General features: G+C 37.0%; 2 protein-coding genes across 2 annotated transcripts; one reads left to right on the top strand and one right to left on the bottom strand.

Annotated features, from left to right (window-relative positions):
• The first annotated feature begins 1,018 nt into the window (after positions 1 to 1,018).
• LOC105781433 (uncharacterized) lies at positions 1,019 to 4,339 on the top strand. Its single transcript, XM_052627033.1, has 6 exons — positions 1,019 to 1,051; positions 1,310 to 1,498; positions 2,030 to 3,196; positions 3,335 to 3,449; positions 3,561 to 3,691; positions 3,791 to 4,339. Exons 1-6 carry the CDS (start codon positions 1,019 to 1,021, stop codon positions 4,337 to 4,339), a joined length of 2,184 nt encoding a protein of 727 aa, XP_052482993.1.
• Positions 4,340 to 14,314: 9,975 nt separating this feature from the next.
• Positions 14,315 to 15,330, bottom strand: LOC105781432 (uncharacterized). Its single transcript, XM_012605974.1, has 2 exons — positions 15,188 to 15,330; positions 14,315 to 15,044 (listed from the first exon to the last, which is right to left on the bottom strand). Exons 1-2 carry the CDS (start codon positions 15,328 to 15,330, stop codon positions 14,315 to 14,317), a joined length of 873 nt encoding a protein of 290 aa, XP_012461428.1.
• Positions 15,331 to 20,322: the final 4,992 nt, after the last annotated feature.

Genomic DNA, 20,322 nt, shown 5'->3' with positions numbered 1-20,322 from the left:
AGATAATTAAAGGAATGTTTCAATCATGAACGTTCTCTAATTGAATAATTTACTAGGGATAGGAAATTGCTTCGTAAGCGATTTTTTTAGCCTTGCTGCTAATTTGATTTCTTAATTTCAGGTTTCAAAGGACTTGTGCTGGGTGGATTAAGGCGTCAATAACTAAGCATTATTCTTCTCTTGATATTTTCTCCTCAGCATTTTTAATTCGAGCCAAAGTTTATTCGTTACTTGAGACTATTTTTAGCAATCATAGAAGCATAAACACCCCCCATTTTACTTTCTTGCATACTTGAGACTATTCGAGCCACGTTGAGCCTAACATTTCAGAGGATATCAACATGGCCAACCAGACCTTGAAGCAATTGGCCGCTCCTAACTTGGCTGCGCAACCACCATCTATCACTTATCCGCCCTTGATAGGCCATTAAAGCTTAATTCGGGATTCCTGAACTTGTTGCCGAAATTCAATGGACTACCAGGTGAGGACCCTTACCGTCATGTTAATGAATTTATAATAACTTGTTCGACTATGCAGCCAGATGGCATTGAAAAGGAACAAATCAAGCTCCGAGCTTTTCTTTTCCCGTTACAAGGTTTGGGGAAGGACTGGTTATATTACATGCCACCAGGTTCATTCACAACTTGGACAGGGTTGCATAAGGCTTTCCTTGAGAAGTATTTTTCGGCATCAAGAATAGGGTCAATCAGGAAGGAAATTTGTGGAATTAAGCAACTGGTAGGTGAGTCATTAAATGAGTACTGGGAAAGGTTTAAACGACTATGTGCGAGTTGTCCACAGCATCAGATTAGTGAGCATCTTTTAGTGCAATATTTTTATGAAGGGTTGACACCACAAGATCGAGGGATGATTGATGCAGCGAGTGGAGGTGCATTGGTTGATAAAACTCCAGAGCAAGCCTGAAATTTGATTGCTAATATGGCGTAAAATACACAGCAATTCGGTCTCAAGAGGTCTGAGTTGGGTAAACAAATGGATGAGGGCCAGTAGAGTATGATGGAGGCTCAGTTAGCTAACTTAATGGCTATGGTAAGTAAATTGATGACTGGAGGTAATGCGAAAGCTTCACTATGTGGCATTTGTTGTTTGGAAGGACATACCACAGATATGTGTCCAACATTACAAGAAGGGGAAGCTAGCGCCGTCTTTCCAAATCAGAGAAGGAATGATCCATATTCAGCTACCTATAATGAGAGATAGAGAGACCACCCCAATCTCAGATACCAAAACCGTGCCACACCTCCAGGATTTGAGTAGCAAAATTCCCGACCATATAATTTGTCACAGCAACAACCCAACCATCAAAACCTTAGTGCTGAAACTAAGACTCATACCATGCTTGAACAAATGATGAAGATGATGGTCGACCAGAAGAAGGAAACCGATGGAAGATTCCAGTCTTTGGAGCTGGCAGTGAAGCAGTTGCAAACCAGAGCCACGTCGATCGACGTTAATCTTGGGAACTTGCAAGCACAGGTAAATAATCGGTTACCATCACAGCCTATTGCGAATCCGAGGGATAATGTCAGTGCTATAACTTTATGAAGTGGGAAGGAGTTGAGATCGTCACTAAAGAAGGCCCAAAACAGCGATGACGTAGACGAAACTGAGGTAAGAAAGGTCCGATTTAGTGATATTGAAGAGGAAAATTTAGCCTTGCCAAAGGCTGATTTACAACCGTCATAGCGTCTCCAAAGGAAGGGAAATCACGTTCACAAATCCACTACTTTTATAATACAAGAAATTTTGAGCAGAAACAAGGGTTTCGAACTTGAGCTCAAGCAAGTCAAGATGCTAATAACCACCTCGGTCTTATGTGCCAAAGCGCCGTTTCCACAGCGTTTGAGGAAGGAAAAGTCGACGCGGCGTCAATCTTTGAAATTCTAGAGACTTCAGAAGGTACAAGTTAATATCCTATTGATTGATGCAATTAAACAAGTACCTAGATATGCTAAGTTTTTAAAAGAATTATGCACATCTAAAAGGAAATTAATTGGTAATGAGAAGATTAGCTTAGGCGAAAATGTCTCTGCGGTATTTCAAAAGAAGCTTCCTATTAAATGTAAAGATCCTGGCATGTTTTCGATACCTTGTAAGATAGGAGACCTTAAACTAGATAGAGCTATGCTTGATTTGGGTGCTTCTATAAATGTCATGCCTAGGAGTATCTACGATAGAGTTCAATTAGGTGCATTAAAAGACACGGGATTGATAATTCAACTTCCAGATAGAAGTAATGCCTATCCTGATGGCATTTTAGAAGATGTTCTAGTGCAAGTGAATGAGTTAGTTTTTCCAGCTGATTTTTATGTTTTAGACATGGGAGCTAGTGATAAATCAGTTGATGTACCCCTACTCTTAGGTAGACCTTTTCTTAAGACAGCTAGAACGAAAATTGATGTGCATAAAGGGAATTTAACAATGGAATTTGATGGTGAGATAATTAAATTTAATATATTTGATGCTATGAGATATCCCACTGATATTAATTCTGTATTTACTCTTGATATAATTGACAATTTTGTTCAAGATGTCTATGAATTAGGGGAAGAAGACAAGTTGAAAAGCGTTCTAGCTAAGAGCATTTTTGATATCGCCAAGCAGGAATTTATCATTTCTGATTCTTTAATTGATTCAGTTTGCACTTTAGACTCGCCCAAATTGACACGATTCAAGCCGATTCTCCCTAATCTTACGGTAACTGGTAAGCAAGTCCCTTCATTGATCTTACCACCTAAATTGGACTTAAAAGAGTTGCCCGAAAATTTGAAGTACATTTATTTGGGGGAAAATCAAACTTTACCATTGATAGTATCGAATGCTTTAACCGAGATGCAAGAATCTAAGCTGCTTAGAGTTCTTAGGGAGCATAAAGAAGCCTTCGGTTGGACACTAGCTGGCATTAAGGGACTTAGTACGACTTTGTGTACCCACAAGATAGCCTTGGAACCAGATTCAGTTCCCAAAAGAGACCCCCAACGCCGATTGAATCCACCAATGATGGAGGTAGTCAAGACTGAAATTTTAAAGTGGTTGGAAGCCGGTGTCATTTATCCTATAGCCGATTCAAAGTGGGTAAGTCCAATTCGTGTTGTACCTAAGAAGGGAGGAACTATAATAGTCACCAACGAGGAAGGGCTAGAGATTCCTACGAGAGTGCAGAATGGTTGGCGGGTTTGTATAGACTATAGGAAACTGAACAAAGCCACTAAAAAAGACCACTACCCCCTCCCATTCATGGATCAAATGTTAGAAAGGTTAGCTGGTCGCTCAGATTTTTGTTTTTTAGATGGCTATTCAGGTTATTTTTAGGTACCTATTGCACCTGAGGATCAAGAGAAGACCACCTTCACTTACCCGTTTGGAACTTACGCCTTCAAGAGAATGCCTTTCGGATTGTGCAATGCATCAGCTACTTTTCAAAGAGGTATAACGAGCATATTTTCAGATTTTATTTCACATTTAATGGAGGTGTTCATGGATGATTTTACGATTTATGGTGATTCATTTGATCAATGTTTGCATCATCTTGTGTTAGTTCTTAGGCGTTGCATTGAGACTAACCTGATATTGAATTTTGAGAAATGTCATCTCATGGTTGAAAAGGGCGTAGTATTGGGGCATGTCGTCTCAGCTAAAGGTTTAGAAGTCGACCAAGCTAAAGTTGAGGTAATTAAAAATCTACCTTATCCAGGTACTGTGAAAGGAATTCGATCCTTCTTGGGTCATGTAGGTTTTTACCGTCAGTTCATCAAGAATTTTTCGCAGATATCGTCCCCTTTATGTGCATTGCTCGGTAAGGATGTTGCATTTGAATTTAGTGAGAATTGCAAGAAATCTTTTGATGAATTGAAATTGAAATTGATCACAGCCCCTATCATACAAGGGCCAAATTATGCATTACCTTTTGAAATTTTATGTGATGCCAGTGATAAGGCTGTTGGTGCGGCTTTGGGACAAAGAAATGGTAAGGAGTCTTATATTACCAGGTATGCTAGCGAGCTATTGAACCCAGCTCAATGCAATTATACCACGACCGAGAAAGAGCTCTATGCCATAGTTTTTGCCTTGGAAAAATTTAGAGCATACTTGTTAGTAGTCAAAGTTGTTGTATTTTCTGACCATGGTGCTCTTAAATATTTGTTGCATAAAAAAGAAGCTAAGCCCCGATTAATAAGATGGATTTTGCTTTTGCAGGAATTTGACTTGGAAATTAAAGATAAGAAAGGTAAGGAGAATCTTGTGGCCGATCATTTGAGTAGGATAGAGACTGGAATTTTGAGGGATGAGCCGAGTGATTTATTTCCCGATGAGTGACTTTTTAGTGTGTCTAGTGTTTTGCCATGGTATGCCGACATAGTGAACTACTTAGTGACTAAAGAGTTCCCTACGAATGCACCTAGACATTTAAGAGAAAAAATTAGAAGTCAAGCCCGATTTTACTTATGGGAAGAGCCATACCTTTGGTGATTTTATATTGATCAAATAATTAGGCGTTGTGTCGATGATAGTGAGATAGATTCGGTGCTTAATTTTTGTCACTCTCGAGAAGGTGGAGGACATTTTGGGCCTAAGAGAACAGCTCATAAAATACTTGAGTGTGGGTTATTTTGGCCGACTATTCATAAAGATTCATATGCATTTTGTAAAAATTTTGCATCATGTCAAAAAAACAGGCAATTTAAATAGCAGAAATCAAATGCCATTACATAATTTTTATGTTTGTGATATATTTGATGTATGGGGTATTGATTTTATGGGGCCTTTTCCTTCTTTCGGTTATCTATACATTCTTGTGTGTGTTGATTACTTGTCGAAATGGGTAGAAGCATTTCCAACTAGAGCTGATGATGCTAGAACTGTGGTGAAACTTCTTAAGACCAACATTTTAAGTAGATATGGGGTACCAAGGGCTATAATTAGTGACAAGGGAACACATTTCTGTAATAGAACCTTGAAAGCTTTATTTGCACAATTTGGTGTCACCCACAAAGTGTCGACAGCTTATCACCCTCAAACCAATAGGCAAGCCGAGAGTAGTAACAAGGAGATTAAGGGAATTTTAGAGAAAATTGTTAATCCCAATAGGAAAGATTGGAGTCAAATGTTAGATGAAGCATTGTGGGCTGTTCGAATGGCTTACAAAACGCCAATTGGGATGTCACCTTACAAGGTTGTTTTTGGGAAGGCATGCCATCTTCCCGTTGAGCTTGAACATAGGTCATTTGGGCTGTTAAGCAATGCAATTTGGATTATAGTTTGGCAGGTGAAGAGCGCAAGTTGAAGCTGCAAGAATTAGAGGAGTTGAGCCTACAAGCATATGACAATTCAGTCATCTACAAAGGTAAGTCGAAGGCATTTCGTGACTCAAAGCTGATTCGCAAGGAGTTCAAGGTGGGGGAAAAGGTATTGCTATTTAATTCTAAACTTAAACTGTTTCCCGGTAAGTTAAAATCAAGTTGGCTTGGTCCATTTATAATAACCAAGGTGCATCATCATGGGGCAATCGAAATTAGGAGCCTCGAAACTAATAAAATTTTTAAAGTGAATGGTCACAGGTTGAAACATTTTCATGAAGGAGAGCAAGCAGCTTGGTTGGAGGAGATCAATCTTGAGGATCCATGAGAAATTGTGATGTCGAACCAACGACTTAAAACGAAGGCGCTTGTGGGGGGCAACCCACGTATTCAGGGAAGTTTTCTTTTATCTTTTCTATTATTATTGTTTCCTTCCATTAAATAAATTTTAAATTTTAAATTTTTTCTTTTGCATTAGGGACAATGCAAACATTAAGTATGGGGGAGAATCAATTCATTGATTTTCTAACATATTTGATGCTCGCAACTTTCATGAATAAGTTTTGACGAATTTCCTTTAGGAAGATATTTAAATAAAAAATGAATATGTATTTCATGAATTCAAGTTGATTGGGGTGGTTGTATGTCGATTGGTTGGGTTACATTTTGTTTTCAATTAATTGATTTTGGTTAGTACTTTGTTAAAAAAATTAAATTAATTAATCTGCTTAATTGATCAATTATGTGGTCCTTGTGAGGAATTTGAGCCTAGAGCGTAAGTTGGGATATCCATGCCAACTTGAGAGGTTATTATTCATTCATGTGTGATTATTGTTATCGACTATCAATTACTCTAGAACTTGCTTTAGATCTTATTAAGGACAGTAATACATTTGATTTTCATTAATATGATTTAAGAGGCCATAGGAATTAAGCCACGGTTACTCATAAAAAACCGACCTTGACATTATTCCATTAGCTAGCCAATTTGAAGCCTTAATTTCCTTATTTTTTCTACACCTCCAGAAATTAAGCCAAAGTCGAATCAACTCACCTTTTTAGGCTACTTAATTCAGTCTGGAAGTTCATCCTGATTTCGACATATGCTGGTCAATTTGGGGTGACATTTAGCTGGAAATTCAAGGATGATTTTCGTGAAAAAAGAAGCAGCAAGTTGCAGCCTTCCTAGTGAATTAAATGAATGAAGCATTATGTGTTCACAATGAGGTGAATCGGCTGAATCAAGGGATATGGAAACAATGAAAGGCCGATTGAATTAATCATCTTCTTGTTAAATTCGGAAAAAAGAAATAAGAGAATTGATGACTTCCGGATGATTTTTACTAGCCTAAGAAAAATTAGCTCCATCATCAAAATAAATTCCTCCCGTCCGCTGCACATTACCTCGGCCTCATTACAACCTTTTATTTTGCCTCGATTATATTTATGGAATTCTATGTGTTATGTTATAGGTAAGATGGACAAGCAAGCCTATGGTGGTTAATTATGGTTGATTTCAATTTGAGAGCATTATACTAGCCTAAACACAATGAGTGAAGGGTGTTAATAATTCTATTCTTTTCGGTGAGAATTGATCAAAGAAGCGTGGTTAATTTCCTCTATATTTTTCCTCTCTTGAATAAACCAAAATCTTAATTGTTGATTCCAAAATTCATCTAAGCATGAGCTATGCAACAACTTTTGATTATTCTTGATATTTTTAAAATTCTTCTTGACTTGATTGCTCAGGGACGATCAATAGTTTAAGTATGGGGGAGTTTGTTAAGTTCAATTTTGAGCTTAACTTATTCAATTAAATCATTTAAATTGTTGATTAATTTTTTGATAATTAAGTTATAATTCAACCTAAATTAATTAGAGACATTTTATGGCGTAATAATTTGCCTACACTCTAATTCTCCAATTTAATTTTAATTTTATTTCATGTGCAGTTTGACGCCCGTATAAGTCCAATTTGGAAGTTAATCCACATGAATAAAGCTGCTGAATGGTGGTCATATGCTGGTTGAAGGAATTAAATAAACAATGGAGGAGCAGTCGGTCCAATTAGAAGCCAAACATGCGACAAAATTAAGAAGGGAATTATTATTTCCTTCTTGCCAAGCGGTGGCCGACTCCAATCTAATTTAAGAAGCCAAATCAGCTTTGAAGAGTTAAATTAAAACTCTACTAAGCTGAAGCTATTTTCATGCAACGGGTTTAGCTAGGAAACAGGGGATAAGATTGAATTTAATTTTTGAATTGTGGAAGGATATTATTCCATAAATAGAGAAGATTAGCAGATGGAAGGTGTGGAGAAAAAAGAAAAAATACAGCAGCGTAGCGGCAAGCAGAATTTTCTAAAGAAAATTGGACCAGCAACCCGATCAAGGAGCTGGAGTAGCAGCTAGTAAATTCGGCTAATTGGGAGAAGGGAAAATCGGTCGACTTGAAGAACTTTATCTTCCAAGAGCCAGTTTGTAATTCATATTCTTTCCAATGGATTCGTGTTCTGCTTTGCTAGCTATAAGAGGCTAGTTTAGTTAAGCTTAGTTCGACACTTCTGAAACCGGGCACAAGTACTTTGAAAAATTTATTTTGTTATCAAATCAAATTCGGCACTCTTGAGTTGTTTGATTTTATTTTCCAAGGAATTTTTCTAACTCAATTGGAGTGATCACCTAATTAATTTGGGAATTTTTCTTATAATCATTTAAGTGCAAATTGAGAAATCGAATTTCTCAATTATACTTAAAATTAGTGATAAATAATTGGCCGCAACTAATTAAGACAACTTCAGATTTAATCTTAGAAGCCGCTGGTGGATTTTCTTTGGTTAAGGCAAGGTGAAGTCTCTAAATCTCTAAAATTCCTTTAACAAAGTCGACACAAAGATAATTAAAGGAAGGTTTCAATCATGAACGTTCTCTAATTGAATAATTTACTAGGGATAGGAAATTGCTTCGTTACTTGAGACTATTTTTAGCAATCATAGAAGCATAAACACCCCCCATTTTACTTTCTCGCAAACTTTAATATTAACTTGATTTGAATTTTTTTTTTCAAATAGGTTTAACACGAGTTTCTCTGTAGGACGATCCTGTACTTACTCTATATTACCAGTTAATGTTGGTTGAGTAGAGGATTAAATTCGGTGGTCGTAACGATAGCTACCACTTGTGATAGTGTGATATCTCCTGACGCTGATGAGACTTGTTTCATTTTAGACAGAGATGTTTTCCAATCGAGCAAATTCTGATAATGCTGGAAGCGATATTCATGTGTATAAGTAAAAAGTTTCTTATGATGATTCGAAATTCATAAAGGTAAGAATAAAAGTTCATAATATTATGTTAATGAGGAATGCTATGTTATGTGTATATAAATATATAAGAGTCAATTTTGAAGGCTTTACGATCTCCACCCCCTCACCCTCAAAATCTTATATATCGAAATTTACAAGAGAAGATGAAGAGTTCAGTGATTGAATTAGTAATACTGTGGTCAGAACTGAGAATTGGTTAGTAAGAAAAGAGAGGTCTAGATGAGATATTAGATTTTTCTGAAGGTCATTCGGGATACGCAATGTCGCTGATAAAGAAGTGGTTAATCATGGGTAATCTACTTATTCAGGTATGGTATCTAAAGAACAGATTAACTGGAATTTCTTTTGACTTGATTTCATTAGTGAATGGGGTAATGTGGGATTAATGATGACTGTAATAGTTAGTGGAATAATATTTGAATTGCAAAGATATCTAAATCCAGCGGTTATAGTCGAGTAGCTTACGACGATCTCTTCTAGGTATTCTATATGTTTATTTATTCTCCGAGGTTTATGCAATTGTTCATCTTCAGAGGTGATTCTTATCATATAGAAATGCTGGATAATCATTATGTTAGACAAAGGTATTGTTAGTCTGGTTAATTATGATCGGCATTACTTTTTTTATTTTTTTATTTTCTTTAGCATTCTATTCCATTAAGTTCGGTAGAAGATTTAACGATAAGATTCATCTGATGTTATTTTATTTTTTCTACTAGTTGATGCTCTGAATTATATATATATGCAATCTATGTTGTCTATATCACAACTGATTCCATTGTGTATGAGCGATACTCTTGTTTTGGATTTTCCCTGGGTATCATCAATCTTTTTATCGTTCAATATGTGTTGTGTTCCTAAAAATTCAGTAGAGCTTTATATCTTGGATTTCAGTATCTCAACTTTCTTATCATTCTTATGGTCTATTCTATCAAGGGCGGTTCATCTATAAAGGATATATATTGACTTGAGATAAATATATCTATTACGATTATGATTCTTGGTTTGATCATGGATGCATGGTTATACAGATTGCAGGTTTTTAGAGGTTAGGTTCATGTACTAGTTGTTACTGAAATTACATTTGATTTTTCTCTTTTGCTTTGGAATGCACTATTGATGTTGAGGTATTGTTCTATCTATACGTTCAAATGCGGTCTTATTAAAGTACTATGGTTTTAATTCATCTGATAGTTTTGTCTCCAGTATGGTTCAAAGCTTCGATGTTAATAATTTAGATATCTTTATTATATATATCCCTTTTCTAGCTTTTGTGAATGGGTAGGCATTGGTAAAAGTGTAGATGGTGGAATATCGAGCTTAAACTTATATATTGGTTCTCATTCCCAGGTAATCTCGATTTATGTCAACAAGCCACTAACGAGATGTCATACTTCGTTTGAGTTAATGCAGTTTGTGGTGATCTTCGATTGGTATTTTGAGTGAATTATGATAGATTGTATATCTAGGTTATCTTAATGACAAGAAGAAGGAATTATTCTGAAATGTTATTATCTCATAGTTAAGCTCGACTCAGTTGTTTTAAACAGAGCATGTTATTCATTTAAAAAGTTAATTGAGTTATACACATTTGAGTTTATCTTAAGGTCCGGGAATAAATTTTGTGCATTCACGGGTAAATAGACATACAGTCTGAATGAAGAATTCATATTCTAGAAGACATGATACATAAATATGTCTATCGGATTAGTTAAAATAGAGAAATGCCATTATGATTAAATTTGTTCCGATAGTTGAAGCTGTCATGCTTGTGTTAAATGATATTGTTTGACGCTTTCCATGAAAGGGGAATAAATATCAGTTGAAAGTTACAGATGCAAACATGTCAGAAGCATCAGTCAGTTTGATAATCCGGGTTTCTTAGTTATGTCTCGATAGACGATCAATATGAATTTCTTGGTAGTTATACTATTAGTGATAAAGTTATGATAGGAGAAAATCATAGCTGTTCAATTAAGTTCAAATATAGTATCAAGTTTTAATATAAGTTTTGATGCGAGTTCTAAATTGAGATGAGTTATAAATGATTTATCTGTGGATTACCATTAAGAAGATGATAGAAAGATTTGATATGATGGCTATTATCAGATGAGAAATTTCGAGGACAAAATTTTCGTAAGGGGGAGAGTTGTAACAACCTATTTTTCAGTGGTGTTGGAAACAGTGATTTTTGGGCCACCAATCCGACGAGTAAGTTCATAATTATTATTATTTAATATTTACAAGTCAAATGTTGTTTTAAAAAGGTTTGTGATATAATAATTTTTGTTATATTGATGATTAATTAAGTTCAAATGGTAAGACCCTAAGGTCAAGATATTTTAGAAAATGAGGTATCGGGACCTCGTTTCTATAAATCGAGCAGTAAATATTTTTATAAATATTTACGAAGTGTCATTAAGGTGGTATTAAAGTTTTGTTGAAAAGTTTTAATGTTTCGATAGTTAATTAAGCGAAAAGGACTAAATCCTTAAACTTGAAAAAGTCAATCACTATTAGTTTAAAAGTGTTAATTGATTAAAGAATCATAATTGGATGGTCTTAATGGGTAAATTCTTCATTCTTAAGATGGTGGATGGTTTCAGTTAATTTCTTTTAATTTTATAAGTTTTATAAGTTTTTATTATTAAAATAAAGAATAAAGGTTAAAAATATAATAATAAGAAACCATAAAGTTTTCTTCTTCATTTGACTAGTTCACCACCAAAATACACCATTTTTATGCTTCAAGGTTCAGCTATGGGTATACCTTTGCATCATAAGCCATTTTTCACCTATTTCTTTTAATTTTTATGTTTTTGAGATTGTTGCAGCTTGGTCTAGTTAGCCAGTATCTGGATCACCCTCTCTGACTGACCGTTAGTCTGAGGATGGAACGCAGTACTGAAGTCCAACCTTGTACCCAGTGCTTCATGTAGCTTCTTCCAGAATCGTGACGTGAAGCGAGGATCCCTATTAGATATTATCGAAACCAATACTCCATGCAGTCTCACTATCTCAAACACATACAGTTTAGCCAACTTCTCTAGAGAGTAGTCAGTACGAACCGGTATGAAGTGGGCGGACTTAGTCAATTGATCCACGATAACCCATACAGAATCCTTCTTAGTAGGTTTAAGGGGTAACCCACTAACGAAGTCCATAGTCACTCTCTCCCACTTACAAAGCGGAATCTTGACTGGCTGCAACAAACCTGAAGGTAACTGATGCTCAGCCTTAACCTGCTGCCATGTCAGACACTTAGCCATAAATTCGATAACCTCTCACTTAAGACCTGGCCACCAGTATAACTCACAAAGGTCGCGGTACATCTTATTTTTGCCAGGATGCATAGCGTAAGGGTTACTATGCGCCTCTCGCAATATAGACTGCCTCAATTTAGTATCTTTCGGTACACAGATTCTCCCACAAAAACAGAGCACCCCTTCGCTATTCAGTCCAAAATCTTTGGTATCCCCACTCTCAACCTGTCAGAAATGAAGTCCCAACGACTCATCCTCTATCTATTTACCCGTAATCTGCTCTACCCACTTCAGTTTAACTTGAGCTTCGGCCAACAGACTAACATCATCAAATAAACTGAGGCGAGCAAACATCGCTCTCAAGTCAGTCATAGCTCTATAGCTCAATGCATCGGCTACTACATTAGCCTTACTAGGGTTGTATTCAATGGTACAGTCATAGTCCTTAAGCAGCTCAATCCATCTACGCTGCCTATGATTTCACTCCTTCCGAGTGAGGAGGTACTTAAGGCTCTTGTGATCAGTGTAAATGATACAATTCTCACCATAGAAGTAATGCCTCTAAATCTTTAGTACGAAAACCAATGCGACCAACTCCAAGTCATGCGTCGGATAATTCGCCTCATGAGTTTTAAGTTTACGAGCCGTGTACGCTACCATCTTACCCTCTTGCATCAATACACATCCCAAACTGACATGTGATGCATCGCTGTAGATAGTGAATTCTTTCCTAGACTCTGGCTATATTAAGATAGGGGCCTCCGTCAGAACCTTCTTAAATTTCTCAAAACTCTCTTGCTGTTTACTAGTCCAGACAAACGGTACCCCTTTGGGCAACAGTTTAGTCAGAGGTGTAACAATCAACGAAATCCCCTCAACAAAATGTCTGTAATACCCTTCCAGACCCAGAAAACATCAAATCTCAAATACCATCTTAGGCGACTTCCAATCCAAAACAGTTTCTATTTTTCGAGGATCAACTCTAATCCCTTCAGTAGATACCACATGGCACAAAAATGTTACCTCTCGTAGCCAAAATTCACATTTGCTGAACTTGGCGTATAATTGTTTCTTCCTCAGAATATGCAGAACAACTCGAAGATGTGCGTCATGTTCATCCTCAGTTCTCGAATACACCAAGATGTCATATATAGAAACCACTATGAACCGATCCAAATAAGGTTGAAACACTCGGTTCATCAGATCCATAAAAGCCGCTGGTGCATTCGTTAGTCCAAGCGGCATCACAAGGAACTAATAATGACCATAACGAGTCCTAAACGCTGTCTTGTGTACATCAGCCTCTTTGACTCTCAGTTGATGATACCCCGATCGAAGATCAAACTTAGAGAAGACTAAAGCTCCTCGAAACTGATAGAATAGATCATCAATCCTCAGCAGGGGGTACTTGTTCTTGATAGTCAGCTTGTTAAGTTGACGGTAGTCAATACACATACGCATGGTTCCATCATTCCTTTTTCACAAACAGTACTGGTGCTCCCCACGGAGACACACTAGGACGGATGAACCCACGACCCAGTAACTCTTGAATCTGGGCCTTAAGCTCCACAATCTCCTTCGGTGCCATTCTATAGGGGGCGATGGACACTGGAGCTATACCAGAAAAGAGCTCAATCCCAAACTCTACTTTATGATTCGGACGTAACCCAGGTAGCTCTTCAGGAAAAACATCTGAAAACTCCTTAACCGTTCTGATATCCTTAACCAAAAAACCCCAAGAATCTAAAACACTGATGTAAGCTAGATACACTTCACATCCCTTACGAACCAACTTTTCGGCCCTTAGTGTAGAAATCATATTTGACAGATAATTTTGATGCTCCCCTATTAGCACCACCTCGTCCCCCTCCACAGTTTTTAGTACCACCCGTTTAGTAACACAAGACAAATTCGCTTGATGCTTAACCAGCAAGTCCATGCCCAATATTAAATCGAATTCTCCAAAAGGAAGTTCCATTAAGTTCGCCAAAAAGATGGTTCCTTGAACCTCCAACGGTACATCTCTGAACATTCTGTTCACTTTAACTGACTGCCCCAAAGGACACAACACAGTAATTTCACTCGTAGTGGTTTCAACCATTATACCCAAAGTCTCAGACACCGAGCATGCTATATATGAATGCGTAGACCCAACATCAATCAGTGCAGTATAAGGTACATTATAGATAAGGAATGTACTAGTAATAACATCTGGGGCGTCTCTGTCCTCTCGGCGATGTGCCGCATAAAATAAAGCTGGCTGTCTCGCCTCAGTATGACCAGCACCTCTGCCTAGTGCTCCACGACCATGTCCCATACCATTCCCATCTCTGGCCTGGCCACGGCCTCTCGGTGGCTACTGAACACCTCTCGGTGGTTGAACAATACCGAATCTTGTAGCTTGCATTTACCCGAGCCTCCTTGGACAATCTCTGATACGGTGCTCTAATGATCCACACCTTAAACATGCCTCAATCCTTTTCCAACACTCGTTCTGATGGTGTCTACCACAGTCAACACATGTCTTCGGTCCAATAGCTGTAATAGGGGCCCCAACTCTAACCAGCTCATCCACTCTAGCCTTTTTCTTCAGCTTCTGAGCAAAACTCAAAGGCTCTGAATCCCTCTTATTCCTACCCTTTTCTCTGTTCAGACGCTCAATACGCTTAACCTCCTCGGCGATCTTTGCCTTGTCCACCAATGTGGCAAAATTTCGCTCCCTCTGTGGAGCTATCAAAACTCTCAGACTATTCCTGAGGCCGTCCTCGAACTGAACACACCGTTCATAATCAGTTGCCACCATCCTACGTGCATAGCGGCTTAATCGTAAAAATTTAGCTTCATAGTCAGCCACTGATTTATACCCCTGAGTCAAATTCAGAACCTCCCTCCTCCGGGCATCCACATAACTAGCGCCCACATACTTCTCTTGGAAAGCAGTTTTGTAGATATCAAATGTCAGTCGGTCAACCTGATAACCCTCTTTAACTGTAAGCCACCATTGATAGGCTTCATCTCGTAACAATGACACGACTCCTTTTAATTTATGTTTGGGGGTGCAGTTGAGGTTATCCATGATCCTTTCTGTGGCCTTAATCCAATATTCAGCCACGTTAGGGGCAACTCCAGCAATTCCCCTAAAATCTCAGCCCCATTAGACCAAAGTCACTCCGTAACCGACCTACAGCCTCCAGCTCCAGTATTAGGCCCAGTGACCCTCTCTACAATCCTTAACATGGCCTAAGACAGTGCATCGTCCCCAATCGCTCATTCTTGTGACCCAGTCTCAGTGACAGGCGACACCGATGTCTCGCTAGTGTCTAGATTTGGCATACTTCCCAGTGAAGAGGACTCAGGTAGAGCCCCTCTACGGCCTCTACCTCGGCCTCTAGTACCCCGTCCGCGAGTACCTCGTGCACTCATCGTCTAGTTGCGCCCATCTGAATTAAAAGTTTTATGAATCAATTTATAGTTAAATATTTATTAGCAGATGTTTTATGAAAATAATTTCTGTAGTTCAGAGTTTATTTTTGTACGACGCAGTATCTTGTAGTCTTTATCGATTTTACTACAGTATCAGTATATAATAACCTAAGTGTTTCAGTATTGTCTATCTATAGTAGTTTCAGTTTTAAACAGATAACAGTTTTAGGGAACTTATAGAATCGGTGCCGGAGACTCGGTGTACCACACATTCAGTATAAATATTTCAAAATACTTCCAAATCGTTTAGAACAGTTCTTTTTGAAAATTCCAAGTTTTAGAAAAACCAAAAAGCCACAGCTGAGTTTTGAACTAGGCTTTGATACCACTAAATGTAACATCCCAAACTCGGCCTAGACGTTATGGCCGACTCTAGCGATATTACATTGAAATGTTTTTCAAAAACATAGTTTCAATGAAAAAAACCTACTCTATATTAGTTCTCGTTTATTGAAACTCAAGTTGTCTTTAGCAGTTTGTTGATCATATTAGTTTGTTACTGTGTTTAAAACATTATTTGATGCAGAAGCTTTTATTTTATGGTACGAAAACGTGGTGTTTTGGAAAAAACATACATCACTTGAAAATTCGCATCCTACTTCTATCAAATATGAATTAAAATAAGTAAAATCCCCAAATTAAAAAAGTTTTAAAGAAAAATTTAAAGAGGCCTTATTACATAACAAATACCTAAAATAAATTTCTTATAAATTAAAAGTCAAAAATAAAAGTAGTTAAGGTTGTGTGGCCACTTCCGAGTCCCTCGCAACACCGGTCCCTAAGATTGGGGATTACTTGTAAGATAAACAGATGGGTGAGTTTACGAAAACTTAGTGTGTCACCCCATATAAGTAAATAGCCAATGCATTTACAGTTTGTTTCTAAGCCCAACTTAATAACAGTTTAGTTCAGTTAGGCCTTAGCCCATTATAGTGAAAGTAACAGTTCAGACATGCAATCAGAAATCCTACCCATCCAGCCTTTACACTCCACTCCGTCCAGCCTAACACTCCATGTGGGGATAAAATCACCCACCCATCCCTACACTCCAAAATTATCACCGGTTGTGGCACTAAACAGTAATTGCAGCAGAGCTACCAGTACAGTACACTTCCTCCAATCATAATAATCCCATCCCCGTACAACATATCATACATGTATGCGACATATATATCGTGGCATGCTCATATACAATCATACATAACATAAAGCATAAAGTCATTTTATAACAAAAGGGAATAACAGTCATTTTACATCAATCTAGGGGTCTAAGTATACTTACCGACCCATCAATAGGTACACAGTTGTCTCAGACGACCCGTGCGACCTTAATAGCCAAACAGTGAAAATGGGCCTAAGGCCCATAATGTGGGCCCATGCGGCCCCACACGTCCGTGTGGCCCACATAGCCTAAAATTGGTCTCGGTCATGAAACTCACATAGTTTGGCCCAATAATCTCCTGACGTTCGTGTGATTTACGCATGTAAGGCCCACAAGCCCATTGTGCACACACGACCCATTTCAGCCCAACATGGCCCAAAACAACCAAAGACCACAATTCGTATAGTGGCCTCAACAGTCTAACACCCATGTTTTATGCGTTCAGATTACGACATGAGCGAGCACACGCTCGTGTAGCATCAATTGTCATAATTTTTAGCTTTTGCCGGTTTACGATTTCAACAATGTTTACACACCTGGTACGATTTTTGGTACGCACACGCTTCTGAGACAAAAAGCACCTAAACAATGATAATTCCATTTCTAAAATTAGTTGCACTTAAAACTAATACCATTAAAACATCAATAATCAAACTCCAATTATGTTGCTTACCCTACTGCTCCAAAAGATGTAGACTACAATTCCGAATATAGACCAAGTTCGTTGCGATTTGATGCTGCCAAACACAATTCGACACCACAGAGTGTTAGGAACTTAACAAATTAGTAAATAAAACTTCTCCAAAACATTTGAGGCATAACTTCTCCCCCTTACCAAAAGACTTACCAACCGAATGCAGCCCACATTGAACTCGAATATAAACTTAAAGGAGAAGTCGACAGAAAAGGGAGAAAGAGGGGGAGTCAAGTATTTCGCCTAGGGAAGCAGAGAAGAACCAACGCCAATTTTCCCTTCTTGGAGAGAAACCGCAGATTAAGAGTGAAGAAAGCACAATAATTCGGCAAAGGTTTTAGGGAAAAGAGAGAAACTGAGGTGAGTAAACCAACGAAAGAAAACAAATCGATAAGGACAAGAAATAAAAAAGTTGGCAGCACAAGAGTGATGTTAAGGAAAGTAACGGCGGCAAAGGGAGGAGTTTGGGGAGCAAATAATTCGACAGAAAAAAAATAAGACTAAGAAAAATAGAGAGAAAGCCCTTCCCAAGCCGAAATTTTGAGAGAGGAAAAGCAAAAATAAAATAAAATAAAATAAAAAGTATTCAAATTCGACACCAACTCTCATCATATCCCTAAAACTTCTCCTCAAAATCCTCACTACCAACCCACCATAATTCTCTCAACAACCGAAACCAACCTTCATTCAAACACTTCAGAATTTTGGCTGGACGATAATACCTACCCGAGACAAGCAATAAAATAAAACACTCCCTCACACACACGAGGACTCAAACTCAAGACCTCCAGTACTTGCCACTCTACTTATCCACAAGACCAGCAGGACCATTATGACATATTTCACTAACATTTATTTATAAACCTACTGGCTAAAGATAGGGGTTTATTCAATTAAAAACAAAATTTTTCCCAAGCCAAGGCTTGAACTCAAGACTTTTCAGACACTCCCAGAACACATAACCACTGAAGGAGACATATATTTGTGTCACAAACATACGAAAATAGATATATATATGTAAGGGATTTTTAGGGCGTTACATGTGGATACTCGACAGCTTGTGTGAGTAGTACCGTGTAGCTATGTTTCGACTGACAGCTTGTGTGAGTAGTACAATGTAGCTATGTTCCGACTGACAACTTGTATGAGCAGACCCATATCTTACAAAGTGATGATATAGCTAAGTTATGTGTTTAATTACTAACTTTTGAATTTGGTTAATGCTATGCTTATGTCTTATGTGTTATGCAAATGAACTTGTAAATGTTCGATATGAATTAAGATATGTATGTATGAAACTTATTAAAATTGTGAAACGTAGATAACATGATATGTTATGAGATGGATGATAAATCTAATTAAATCATGCTTAAGTATAATGGTTATCCATGTCAAATTCATATGAATCATTTTTAAATGAAGTAACATGTGTTGTTGATGCGCTTAGGCTTATGCCAAGCTTGTGGATATTATTGATGTTTATAATTATGCTCGTACTATGAATATGAAACGGGTAAGAAAAGGAAATGAAACGGTAAGTACGTATTTGGGATGTATCATGATGTTATAAAAGGTCTAATGTAATAAATGATGTATTTATATGTGAGCAAATTGCATATGCTATGGTGAATATTCCTATATCATGGATAAATACACTAAGTCGAGAATTGATAATGTTGTTTAGGGTTATGATAAGAATTGGGAATGGAATGAAAAGAAAGCAAATAGAAAGATATATAATCTTATAGAAAGGTTGATGATTATATATTATGTCTCATGAAATCCTATCATGTTACGAATGGTTAATAATTATGCGACATTAATGCACTTATTCAATTGTGAGTTGATAATTATGGTTGGATAAATCTAGAGGCATTGGTATAGGCTTGTATTTAACCTGTAAATTTCATTATTGAAATGTAATATTATGCTTATGGTTTATATCAGCTTAGTAAGCATTCATTGCTTACGTAGTTGTTTTTCCGTCACTCTTCATATTCTTGGAAGCTTGATTTGGTTGGAAGCTTTTTGGAGATCTGTTACACTATCTAGTGATTATATCAGTAGACTTTGTTGCTTTGGTAGTGGTTATAGTGTCATGTATAGTTGTAAACTTATAGTAATGCTCTGTAACCCTATTACGGCGATAGATACGGGTTAGGGGTGTTACAGATTTAGTCCAGTTTAGATCCATTAGGTCGAAAGATATGTGGACTAAGTCGATTAATTGATTTAATTATAGGCCGAAAGGTATTTGTTAAGTTAATTTTTAATTAATTTGTAAAATCCCTGACTTGAGGTTAATTACAACCATGGACATTATTAATCTTCTACCTATTAATTATATTTGTTAATGTAGTAATTTTAATTTCATTGAAAGTAAGTCCTTTTCTAGTTAAATCCACAATTCGATTAGTTAGCCATAATATAATGAGTAGATTAGTAGCTACCTAGAATTAGCTTAGCTTGTTAGAATTTACTGTTAATTCAATTTAGATAGACCTCCCCAGGGTATGATCTTTGGAATACTTCTGACATTTCTTTGTAATTTTTTCAATATTACAATTTGACATGTACACTTGCATACACTACACTTAAAACATATTTAAATGCATTTTTCTAAGCCCTGGTGCACGCACACTGAGGCGCGATCATCCAACTATAATGAAAAGAATAAAAAGAGGAATCATTCAATTCATTAAGTAAAATCTAGTATCTAGAACAAACTAAGTATTCCCCTCGTATGAAAATTTCAACACTCTTTTATATCAACTTTCAAAAATGGAGAACAACTTTCGTAATAGTTGTCTTTGCACCTCTAAATTAATAAAATTACTAAAGGAATGCAAATTCCAATAATTATTCTCATAATTCAAAAGAACAGGTGAAATTGTATTGGCATTCACCCCCTCTTGTTGTAAAAATTCCGTTTGACAACAGTAACAACCCTAACCCGTATCTATTGCCAGAATAGGGTTACAGAGCATTATCGTATAAACAAAACAGAAAATCATATATTTCATACATTAATACAAACATGACATAAATTATTCATTTTCATACATATAGTCCCTAA

This window comes from Gossypium raimondii, chromosome 13 (assembly GCF_025698545.1).
Source record: "Gossypium raimondii isolate GPD5lz chromosome 13, ASM2569854v1, whole genome shotgun sequence".
Lineage (NCBI taxonomy): Eukaryota > Viridiplantae > Streptophyta > Magnoliopsida > Malvales > Malvaceae > Gossypium > Gossypium raimondii.
This window is presented reverse-complemented; position numbering and strand designations above follow the sequence as displayed.

What these genes read in the sequence shown, in the direction of transcription:
- LOC105781433 (XM_052627033.1), top strand. Translation starts at nt 1,019, where the DNA reads ATGGAGGCTCAGTTAGCTAACTTAATGGCTATG. An exon ending in TTGGGAACTTGCAAGCACAG is followed by an intron (nt 1,499 to 2,029) that starts GTAAATAATCGG and finishes GGTAATGAGAAG; the next exon opens with ATTAGCTTAGGCGAAAATGT. An exon ending in TCGACCAAGCTAAAGTTGAG is followed by an intron (nt 3,692 to 3,790) that starts GTAATTAAAAAT and finishes AATTTTTCGCAG; the next exon opens with ATATCGTCCCCTTTATGTGC.
- LOC105781432 (XM_012605974.1), bottom strand. Translation starts at nt 15,330, where the DNA reads ATGAGTGCACGAGGTACTCGCGGACGGGGTACTAGAGGCCGAGGTAGA. An exon ending in TCGCCTGTCACTGAGACTGG is followed by an intron (nt 15,045 to 15,187) that starts GTCACAAGAATG and finishes CTGAGATTTTAG; the next exon opens with GGGAATTGCTGGAGTTGCCC.